General features: G+C 41.8%; 1 protein-coding gene across 1 annotated transcript in view; it reads left to right on the forward strand.

Moving 5' to 3' along the window:
* LOC143767492 (uncharacterized) overlaps window positions 1-12,509 on the forward strand; it is a 43,918-nt gene that overhangs the window by 20,305 nt on the left and 11,104 nt on the right. Inside the window, exons 2-6 of the mRNA XM_077255881.1 lie at window positions 2,566-2,715; window positions 2,844-3,023; window positions 3,472-3,595; window positions 3,675-3,772; window positions 3,971-4,061. Coding sequence (XP_077111996.1) covers window positions 2,566-2,715; window positions 2,844-3,023; window positions 3,472-3,595; window positions 3,675-3,772; window positions 3,971-4,061 — 643 coding nt within the window. The remainder of the gene's footprint in view (window positions 1-2,565; window positions 2,716-2,843; window positions 3,024-3,471; window positions 3,596-3,674; window positions 3,773-3,970; window positions 4,062-12,509) is intronic.

Genomic DNA, 12,509 nt, shown 5'->3' on the forward strand with positions numbered 1-12,509 from the left:
AACCGCAGCCTTGAAAGGATTGTTAAGAAAAGGCCATTCCAAAATTTTGGGGAGATTCACAAGGAGTGGACTGCTGCTGGAGTCATTGCTTCAAGAGCCTCCACAAACAGACGTATCCAGGACATGGGCTACAAGTGTCACATTCCTTGTGTCAAGCCACTAATGACCAATAGACAACACCAGAAGCGTCTTACTTGGGTCAAGGAGAAAAAGAAGTTGACTGTTGCTCAGTGGTCCAAAGTGTTGTTTTCAGGTGAAAGTAAATTTCGCATTTCATTTGGAAATCAAGGTCCCAGAGTCTGGAGGAAGAGTGAAGAGGCACGAAATCCAAGCTGCTTGAGACCTAGTGTGAAGTTTCCACAATCAGTGAATGTTTGGGGTGCCATGTCATCTGCTGGTGTAGGTCCACTGTGTTTTATCAAGATCAAAGTCAACGCAGCTGTCTACCAGGAAATTTTATAGCACTTCATGCTTCTCTGTGCCAACAAGCTTTTTTGAGATGGAAATTTAATTCTCCAGCAGGACTTGGTACCTGTCCACACTGCCAAAAGTACCAATACCTGGTTTACAAACAACAGTATCACTTGTCTTGATTGACCAGCAAACTTGCCTGACCTTAACCACGAATCTATGGGGTATTGTCAAGAGGAAGAGAGACACTAGACCCAACAATGCAGACGAGCTGAAGCCTGCTATCAAAGCAACCTTGGCTTCCATAACCCTTCCGTAATACCTCAGCAGTGCCACAGGCTGATCGCCTCCATGCCGCATTGATGCAGTATTTGATGCAAAAGTAGCCTCGACCAAGTACTGAGTGCATTTACTGAAAATACATTTCAGTAGGCCAACATTTCGGATTTTAAATAATTTTTCAAGCTGGTGTTATAAAGTATTCTAATTTACTGAGATAATGACTTTTGGGTTTTAATTGGCTGTAAGCAATAATCATCAACATTAACAGAAATAAACACTTGAAATAGATCATTCTGTTTGTAATGACTTTTTGTATTGAAGAACTGAAATACATTAACTTTTTGATGTTATTCTAATTTTGTGAGAAGCATCTGTATCTAAGGGGAAGAAAAAGTCAGCCTCAGATATTTAACATAACTGATGATTCACTCACCTATTATCGTTCAAAAGACATCTATATACATTAGGCAGACGATCCTGCTCAAATCACTGGCTTTACCTGATTTTAGTCTAATGTGTATGGGGCCTAAGAGGTATCTTATTACACTCTGCCTCTGGCAGGGCCTAACAGACTTTCATGTGTTGCAGGCCCAGAGGCCATTTTTAAGCCTTTTAATCAAATAGTGACGTCGGGCATTGGGCCAAGGATGGAGTCCTGTAACTCTGACAACCTTAGTACATGCTATGGTTGTTTTTGGCAGAAGCAAATAATTAAATACCCTGGATTATTGATGCAGCCATGCCCATACTATATGTATTCTCACCCATCCCTTGTAGATTGTGAGCCTTTGCGGGCAGGGTCCTATCTCCTCATGTACCAGTTATGACTTGTATTGTTTAAGAATATTGTACTTGTTTTTATTATGTATACCCCTCCTCACATGTAAAGCGCCATGGAATAAATGGTGCTATAACAATAAATAATAATAATAATACTATCCATGTGACAAACATGAACGTTATGGTGCTGAAAAGTATTTTTTATTTTTTATTTATTTAATGTTTAACATTTGATAAAAAAGAGTCACCATGTGTCTTGTGCTTTTTCCATGGTTTCTATAAAAATTGTTCTTGCCAATTTTATTTTGTAAAATTTTAACACCAGCTTATTTTCTGGCAATTTTCTTGTAATATAGGGAAGCCTAGAGGATAAATGCAAGGAAAAAAAATAAAACACACAGAGGAAAAAAAACATAAAAAAATGCCACAACACTGTCCATGAAGACTTTATAACAGTTATTGATCCTGTCAGTTGTGTTTTTGGAAGTAAAAATGTCTCAAGCTTCTGTGTGTGAATCAGACATGAGATCTAACATGATAGGAGATTACAGCCCGGGGCAGATGGGAAACGTTCATACAGGTGGCCGGTGGTGATGGAGTCAGTGACATATTCTGGCCAGATATGTTTCTAAAACCGTAGTAGAAGATGAAGATGTCGTCTTTATCATGAAGTAGTTATTTCTCATGTCACGTGTAATGAATATCTATCGTATTCGCAACTATCGTATTCTCTAGGGTGCCAACCTCTGCTAATATGCAGGCAACAGTGTAGGCTTTAGTATTGGGCGGTTAGCAAGTCCCTTCATTTACACCTTTATGACTTATTCTTTCCTGTATGAATGTCTGTTCTTGGATGACTTCATCCTTTTAATGCATATCAAATATGATTTCTACATCAAATGAATGGCTAAAGCAGTGACCAAAATGGCCACTGAATGGGACAAGCTAACGATCACCAATTCAACAAATGTTGATTTAAGAATACAACATCTACACGATCTATCGCCTCCTGTTTACCCTTATTATCTCCAGTAATTGTATTATTACATGAGATTCTTTATGATGTTACATCGTCATTTTCTCCCCATCCAGGTCCCTACAATATCGGATCCTCTCAGCGTAGATCTTCTATATAAGAGAATTTTCCTGACTGACGCTTCAAGAATGGATAGGAACAGGGACCAGATGATGGAGAGGATAATACACCTCACCCAAGAGATCCTCTTCCGGCTTACTGGAGAGGTGAGAGATTCTGATGACGTCACATTACATCATTCTTATCTATGGGAATCAGAGATGGACAGAACTAGAGAGTTTAGGATCTGGAAATGTCTGTAGTGAGATTTATTAATGTGTCTCTCAATAACCAGGATTACACAGTAGTGAAGAAGAGCTCTAGTGAGCGCTGTCAGATCCCTGTGTCTGAGAGTTGGGGAAGATTCCTGAGCCCAATCATGGGGCCTCCACCTCACTCCCTGATACATGAGGACATCAATGACCAGAAGATCCTAGAACTCACCTACAAGATGATTGAGCTGCTGACTGGAGAGGTGAGGTGACCTAACACTGCTGGGACATTATATGGTAACTAACTTTCTTTGCCCGGATGGCGAGCATTTTTATTGGTACATTTATATAGTATTGTACTACAACGTCAACATAGCAGTGCACACGCGTCGGCCATAGAGATAATGGCGACGGCCGGCATGTGCGCATTGCTATTCTGATATAGTACAATTCTTCAATAAAATGATGCCGGAGTCAACACGTGCGCATCCCACAATGTCCAGTACCATTTTGTTGAAGACACTGTGTGAATTCATGAACACAGTGTCTTCTATAAGATGGTGCCGTAGTGCGGTATGTGCACTCGCCGACTCTGGCGCCACACTGCGCAGGCGCAGCCCAATCTGGCATTTTTCAGAAAGACGTATCCACTATTATTTATAAGATGCAATTAAGGGATCGGGGGGATGAAGGTATCATTTTATGTGTCAGGTTCCTATAAGGTTTCAGGATGTCACCGTCTATTTCTCCATGGAGGAGTGGGAGTATTTAGAAGAACACAAAGATCTATACAAGGATGTCATGATGGAGTTTCCCCAGCCCCTCACATCACCAGGTAATAGGACTAAATACACATGGCCTATAATTATCTGTATGTAAAGAATGAATTCAGTATCTGTATGTGTTTCTTCCAGTTGTATCCAGTAAGAGGACAACACCAGAGAGATGTCCCCGTCATCTTTGTCCACAGAACTGTAAACAAGAAAATCCCAATGTTCCTCAGGATCATCAGGTAGATGGAGAGAAGGTGTCATGAGATCTCCCCTATGATGTGTAAACAGCTGTGAAGGTCTTGTGCTCAGCCTTGTTTTATCCACCAGTATTATATGTTTTATACTTGTGTAATGAGAACGGTGGAGATGACAGGATTAGAGCTGATCATAGATGTGACTTCTCCATCTGGCTGTGACTTTTACAACATTTGTTTCAGGGTGAAGATCTGACCGATAATACTACTACAGAGACATATGTGAGGGGTGATGAGTGGTGTACAGAGGAGATTCCTACGTATTACTACCCAGGTGAGAAGTCACAGATTCTTCTCAGTCACTGGCTGTGGCTGCTTTATCTTCGGTGTAGTCCGGCCATATAACAATCAAGCAGTCACCATTCTCCTGCTAAGCCCAAACTGTCCCCATTACTTTGGGCATTGGAAGTTCTTCAGTTGGAGTGAGACCTGTCCCGGCCAGCGCTTACAGCCCGGAGAATGCACCCTAGTGCCTGAAATTAGAAGATGCTGACCCTTACCTTCCCAGATCTCTATACTGCAAAGCCAAATTACAGCGTACGTGGAATGTGCGGACAACATAGAAAATCGCGTGAAGAAAAATATAATCCATATGGTGGGCCTAGCTTTTATGACGAGGCACCAGACCATTTTATTTATACTCTCAAATATAAACAGTAGACGCAAACACAAGAAATATAATACAATTATCATTTTTTTCTCCTTTCTTTTTCTATTTAAATGCTTCCCCGACACCCCTTTCCCTATTCAGAGGAGAAAAAAGGAAGAGAAAACCCTTCAATCAATAATTCTTGCCCATATTTCCTAAACTACTTCTACTTATCGCAGCAATTAATTTATTGTGACGTGTAACTTGGCCCAAGCTGTTGGTAGAAATATATACTGTATTTTTAAAAGTTGTCCAGGCCTTAAAAATAATTCCCATTGCAGATAACATTGAAGTGATTAGATACTTAGTAGGACAATCCGTCTTGACTCTTATAAAAAATAAAATGATAAAACAAAATTCAGCCTCTCAGCAACAAATGTGATAACCGATTCCCAAAATTCCCTAATTTCCCAGCAATCCCAGTACATATGAGATAGATCTGCCGCCTCTGAGTTACACTTGGGACATTTAGAATATTTAATATATCTGATTTTATTTAGTCATTAAAAGTTAATTTTTATTTGTACTCTTTTTATTAGATACAGTAGCATGTAAAAGTTTGGTCACCCTGGCCAAAATTACTGTTATTGTGAAGAGTTAAGCAAACTGCAGACAAAATGATGTATAAAAAGAGCTAAAGTTAAAGATGGCACTTTGTACTTTAGGCACAAAAATGTCATTTTTTACATTTTATAAATTACAAAAAGGAAAATAGGCTGATGCAAAAGTTTGGGATCCTTGGAGATTTGTGTGCTTTTTTTGATCTTCTTCATAAAAAAAGCCGGGCACGGTGCAACCTCTGAATAACCATAACATGGAACATTCTCCCATGTGACGTAGAGAAGAACATTAGCAGAATTTACAATTATTTCCCATTGTGTAAGATAAGTCCAAGATCTGATTCCCAGAATTTATTCTCTCCTGAAAACTGATTAATTAAATGTTTTTATAGGGAACTAATTCTGCCTTTACAGATTTCACTTGACAATAAATAATCCATGAAAGGATATGTTTCCCCAAAACGAAAAGTTGGGGTGAAGCCTGAATAGAACGTCTTATCTGCAAATAAGGAGAGAAATCTGAATCCTCAATCCTACTTGTATAACAAGACCCTCAATTAATATATGAGTCAATAATTATTCCCTTTTTTATTCAAAGTTCAGCACTGTAAGAAATTATCCCACAGGGGGCACATGGAGGAAGGGCAGCCTACCCACAAAAGGTTTTATAAATCCCTCACATCATGTAATGATCAAAAAAAGAACATTAATTAATACATAAAGGTATAATATCTGAGTCTGAGGGGAAGAAAATAAAAGTTCTCAATTTTTCTGTTATTGAGAGGTGCCAATTAAAAAAAAAGAAATTTCAACAATTGAAAAAACGTGAAGTATTAATGTTTTAAATTTTTTTTTAGAAAACATATAATTTGTTTATATAAAGTAAAACAATTTTTTGAAAAAGTTTGATATTTTCTCCTTTAAACACTAGGGAGAGCAGCTGCTGAAATTTTTTTTTTTAAATTCGTTTATTGATTACAACATTAGTCATACATACATTCGCTTATATTCTCCAGCATCCAAAATGTACATAAAATTATTACATATAACCATATTTGGGATATTGCTAAGGCTACAAGCAACGCATGTCAATCATTTGTTCATATCTTATTCAAACTTTAACTACCTTATCTTCTAATAAAACCTCTAAAACTAACATGCTGCCATTTAAAAGAGAGTTCCAAATAAATTCCGCCCTGTAAGCCATTAGTGTTCCTTACAATTTGACACCCTTTCCTTGTATGATTATTAATTTATGTTGATCTAAACAGTGTGAGAAGAAGAGTTCCATCTTCCCCATATCTTCTCAAATTTGGCTGGGTTACCTCTATTCTGATATAATGCCCGTTCATATGGAACAATGGAATTCACCAAATCGACCCACGCTCTAAGAGTAGGGTAAGAGCCCCCCATCCACCGTAGAGCCAACACCTTCCGTGCTAAAAACAGAGTCTCCCTCAGAAAAATTCCCGTGTGATGATCCCAAATCTCCGTCTCCCATACTCCAAATAAACATACCAGAGGTTCAAGTGGGACAGGAACAGATATCAGTGATGTCAATAGTGTCGTTACCTCATTCCAGAATTGGGAGACAATAGGACATTGCCATATCATGTGTATGAAATCTGCATTGCTGGAATGGCATCTCAGGCAGTCAGATGAGTGTAGACGACCCATTTTGAAAAGACGGGTCGGAGTCAGATAGGATTGGTATATAATGTATAATTGTGTCATCCTATTATTAACTGATGGGGAGACTTTAGTTGGGGACTCCAAAATTTCGTCCCATTCCTCCCCTAGTGTGTCTGGAAGGAGCCGTCCCCACTTCCCCTTGATGGAATCTAGGGTGGATCCCTCATTCATGGATAATAGATAGGTATATAGAGAGGAAATAAGTCCTTGGGGACCCTGCGAATTAAGGATACCTATTAGCGGTAAATCTGAAATAGCCCGACCTGTATCTACACTCCGCATATGGGATTGGAAGGCTGACCTTAGTTGTAGGTAACGGAAAAATTGAGATTTGGGTATATTGTGAGCAGTTTGTAACTGCTCAAAGGAAGTAAAGATCCCTTGCTGGTACAAATCACCCACTGTAAGAACACTGTACGATATCCAGAATTTAGTGGACGGATGGCCCAGTAGTATCGGGAAATAACCATTATTCCACAATGGCATTTCAGTTGCTATGTCAGCAAATCCTATTAATTTTTTAATTTGCCTCCATATTGATCTTGCTAGTCGGAGCAAAGGAAGTAAATGAGGAACCGCAGGTCTCTCCATTTCCAAAAAACCCAGTGGACAATCAACTTTGGCTGAGTACAAAATATGGTGTTCAGAGTTAGGGAGAATCTTCCCGGGCATCCACATATTCAGCATTTTGGCCTGGCCCGCTAGGTAATATAGATAGAAGTCTGGTAAGGCCGCCCCACCCCCTTGCTTAGGTCTCTGTAGAGTAGATAATTTAAGCTTAGGCCTAGCCTTTCCCCATATGAAGGAAGTAGTAAGAGAATTTAGGGTTGCGAAGAGAGACTTAGGTATTATAACTGCACTATGCTGAAAACAATAGCTCAACTTGGGGAGTAATATCATCTTTATAAGGTTAATGCGTCCAGCTACAGATAATGGTAATTTGTCCCAGGTAGCGAATTTGGATTTAACCATATCCAGTAACGGGAATATATTAAGATGTAAATCTAGGTGACTACTCTGGGACATATATATTCCTAAATATTTAAACTGGGAGACAATGGGTAGCAGTGAAAGGGTTTCAAGGCAGGGCATTGGGGTATGGGAAAGAGGCATCAGAGCAGATTTTCCCCAGTTTATATAAAGTCCAGAAAATTTACTGAATCTATCAATCATCGTTATTACTTTTGGTAATGTGTCTTCCGTTTGATCCATAAACACTACCATGTCATCAGCATACAGGCCAATGACATCTACCCTATCAGCAATATGTATCCCTTTAATATCCACAGAAGACCTCATTCGTATTGCCAGAGCCTCTATCGCCAAGGCAAATAAAGCTGGGGAGAGAGGGCACCCCTGTCGAGTTCCCCTATGTAAGGAAAAAGATGCAGACATTAAGCCGTTCACCACCATTCGTGCCCTGGGTCTTGCATACAGTGTACCTATCCCTCTCAAAAATTTTTCCCCGAACCCATATTTCCGTAAACATGCGATTAAGAAGGGCCATTCAAGGGAGTCAAAAGCCTTGGCTGCGTCTAGCGAAGCCAATGCCCACTTATTGTCTGGTTCTAGAGAACTATATTGTATGACCGATTGTACCCTCCTGATATTTATAGAAGTGTTTTTCCCCGGCATAAAACCGGTTTGATCCGGATGTATGAGGTCTAATATGATCTTGTTCAGTCTAGTGGCTAAAATCTTAGTAAAAATTTTGTAATCCACATTTACCAAAGAGATTGGTCTATATGATCCACAATCTAAAGGATCCTTCCCCTCCTTCTTAAGTACTATAACATTAGCATCATAAAACGTTTCAGGAATAGATTCCCCCTCCCATATTCCTTTAAGTACCTTGAGCAGTATGGGGGCTAGTTTGTCCCGATATTTCCTATAGAACTCTATGGGGAACCCATCGGGTCCTGGGGCTTTTCCAGTTGCCATATCAGCTATAGCCTGCTCCACCTCTTCCAGAGTAAATTCAGCCTCCATAAGGGCTTGTTGCGATGGATTTAGTGAAGGGAATGTTATATCTGATAAATAATCTAGGCACTCATCAACATCAGAGTCACTACTAGACTTATATAACAAGGTATAATAGTCATAAAAGCCTCGAAGTATTTCATCAGAAGAGGATACTAAAGATCCATCAGACACCCGGATCTGCAAAATTGTATTAGAGGCATTGTGTTGACGTACCAAGAAGGCTAGAAGTGTGCTGGCCTGATTTCCTAACTCAAAATAAGATTGACGAGTGAAAAACAGTTTACGTTTTGATTTAACATCCATGTGTTGGGTATAAAGTCTTTGGGAGGTGAGCCACTCAATTCTGTTACTACTGGACTGATTGGCTATATAAGCGGTCTCTGAATCTTTTAGTCTTTGTTCTATCTCCTCATCCTCTTTCGCCGTTGCCCTCTTTATATAGGAGATAGTGGAGGACAGACATCCCCTTAAATATGCCTTCAGGGTGTCCCAAAATAAACCGAAGTCCTGGAGTTCCGAATGTACCAAAATGAAAGTATTTAACTGAGCAACCGTCCTGTCACTAGAGTCTATTAATTTTAACCAGAAGGGGTTCAGTTTCCAGGACCCGCTGTTAGTATCGGATCGTCCAAATTTAAGTTTAAGGATAATTGGGGAGTGATCCGAAATCCCCCGGTTACCGTGTTCAATACTATCCACCCATAATGCTAATCCACTCGACCCAAATATATAATCTATCCGAGATAATGACTGTCTAGTGGATGAGTGACAAGTATACCCTTTGATCTCCGGATGACTCATTCTCCACAAATCCAGCCAACCACTACCATCCATAAATAATGCTAATTGAGAGGGAGGCTGGGGTGTAGTGTCTCCCGATGTTGCGTCATCTAGTCTCAGTCTATCTATGGATTGATTCATAGTCAAGTTAAAGTCTCCCATGCAGATGACATTGGCCTCCGGATACTTTAAAGAGAAGCCCAGGGCCATACGGAGAATTGATATATTGGCAGGGGGGGGGTTATAGATACATAACAACACGTATTCTCTTGAGTTAATGAGTGCATGTACAAAAACAAAACGACCCTCTGGATCACGTCTCGCCTCCTTCGCCTCCCATCTGACCTCTTTGTGTACTAGTAGAGAGACCCCTCTTGAATAACTGGTGTGGAAAGCATGTAGGGACCATTGTACCCACGGTTTTTGCATACATCGGACTGTGTCCCTCGTTAAATGTGTCTCTACCAGTGCTACAATATGGGGATGACATCTTTTTATCTGTGAAAATACTTTGATTCTCTTTCTAGGAGTCTTTATGCCTCGGATATTCCAGGTCATGCATATAAGTTCAGTCCCCATATTTACTCTTAAGGGAAAAGTTAATACATAACATTATTATTCGGGTGTATTTCAACAACAGCATACTGGGCATAAAGTTAGTGTTAGCGGCAGCTTTACCTAATAAATAACCGAAACAAAAACATAAAACCAAATTAAACAAGAAAATTTGAACAGTAGGGGAGGGTATTTCCATCCTCCCACAGTCAGATTGAAAAGGGGATACCCTCACTGAGTTCAGTGTCCGGTATTGTCGATTTTCCCGCACCTATACGGAAAGCTCAATGTTATTGCCAATATACAAGAAACCTGGGTTAGGGGTCTTCCACAGTTGGTCCTCCGCTAGATCGCAGCCATTCAAATGCCTCCGCTGGGTCTGTGAAAAATAATGAGGAGCCTTTATGAACAATACGGAGCCGAGCTGGGTAGAGCATAGAGTAAACAATATTCTTGTCTCTAAGTTGCTTCTTAACATCCACAAATCTTGCACGCTGTTTTTGAAGGTCCGCGGAAAAATCTGGAAAAATCGATATGGTGGCATTATCGAATTTGATAAGGCCCTTCTGTCGTGCCAGGCGAAGAATAGTATCTCTGTCTCTGCAATTAAGAAGACGTGCCAGGAGAGGTCGCGGTGGAGCTCCAGGAGGGAGGGGCCTTGTTGGTACCCTATGGGCTCTTTCCACCGAAAAAGTTGAGGAGAATCCATCTCCCAATGTGGACCTAAGCCAGTCCTCCAAAAATTGCTCAGGCTGCTGACCCTCTGACCGCTCCGGGAGACCTATAATTCGGACATTATTACGGCGCAGTCTATTTTCCAAGTCATCTGCTTTTTGCCTCCAAGCATTCACCGATCCAGTGGCTTTGGTTAATTTGGCCTCCATAGGAGTGATGGTGTCTTCTATATTAGACACCCTCGTTTCAACCTCTGATATACGCCCCCTCATAGTCTGCATATCATGTCGCAAGCGGCCCACCTCAGTATGCACATCCTCTATTTTCTCCATAAGAGAAGCTCTAGTGAGAGATATGGCCTGCATTAACTGCTCCGATGCCTGTTTGAGAGTCAGTTCTTCCTCTTCCCCAGTACCATCAGAGGGGCGACCCTTGCGTTGAGAGGATGTAGAGTTGTTTCTAAGGCTGCGTACATTTTCGTGGGAGTCATCTTTAGCAAATTTTTTAAGTTTTTCAGCAGCCGCTGCTCCTCTAGGATGCTGCATGGCAGGTATACACAGGAGGATCTCACAGATTAGTGCTAGAAGCAATTATAGGCAAACCGTGCTCCAACTCTATGGATATAAATGAGACAGGCTCTAGTCCCAGATTTTATATAGTATTAGATAATGCTCCAAGGCTCCATAAATTGTTAGCAGGTGATGATAGGGAGAGACGCAGGGCGATTGTCCAAGCATAAATTTATGTATTTAGGCCTTATACATTGGGCGGGCGCTCAGTTCATGTAGAGAGGGAGAGCAGCAGGGAGGGGGTTAATTCCCACTATTATGGTGCCACCAGTGAAGCGACTAAGTAACAGAGGAGGTGCAGGGCCCAATATCTCAGGGCATACATACACTGCACCACCTCACTAGTTTCCCAGACACAGAATTGTTTCACATGTAGCACTGCAGATGTGCTAAGCGTCGCTCCCTGTGCTGTTAGGTAGCGCGCTGTAGTAATGGCCGCCTCTCCCCTCTAGCCCCTCTGTTCCCCTCAGGCCTCACAACTGTCGTGTATTAGTGTAGATCTCACCGCTGCGTTCCTGCCTCTCCCAGCTCCGTTATAAGCCCAGTTCCAGCCGGAGGTGATAGCGCCGCGTCCTGTGTCCCAGAGCGTGCGTGCACTGATGATGGCTGCCGCTCCACGTGTACCTGCTCAGTACCTCTGCCTCCTGCAGGTACCGCCGCCCGTCTAGATCTTCTGGCACCTGTGTGCCGGTGTTCTCCAGCGATCCCCGCCGATGTCTGCAGAGCTGTCGGCTCCAGCGAGGAGAGCCCGACACCAAGGGGGGGCCGGCACTGCGCTCTGCTCAGCCGCAGCGTGCGCAGATAAAATGGCCGCCGCTGCACAGGGAGCTCCTATCAGCCCGAGTCACCACCGCTTCTAGCTCTCCAGGGCCTCACGGCGTCCGTCCGGAGGGGTCACCGGATTCCAGGGGGTCCTGGGGGACCAGCGCCAGCCCGTATTTGTATTTATAATGAATTTTAAAGGCAGGATATAGTCAGGATAGCAGGAGCTCACACGAGGCACGTCTTCCTTCCTCTGCTACATAGCCACGCCCCGCAGCTGCTGAAATTTGGCATGAAAACATAGTGTACAGCTAGTTCACATTACGACTGCAGTAAATGGGGGCGGGGTCTGCTCACATGGGTGTGATGTCACTCCTCTCCTTTCTTTCTGGGCATTTGCAAAAGGATAAGAAAGAATGAAGTTTATGATCACAGTGAGGAGTCATTTTGTTAGTGACTTGAAGTGATACTTACAAGTAGACAGGCCGGCAGTACCG

The sequence above is a fragment of the Ranitomeya variabilis genome, chromosome 4 (genome assembly GCF_051348905.1).
Source record: "Ranitomeya variabilis isolate aRanVar5 chromosome 4, aRanVar5.hap1, whole genome shotgun sequence".
Taxonomy (NCBI): domain Eukaryota; kingdom Metazoa; phylum Chordata; class Amphibia; order Anura; family Dendrobatidae; genus Ranitomeya; species Ranitomeya variabilis.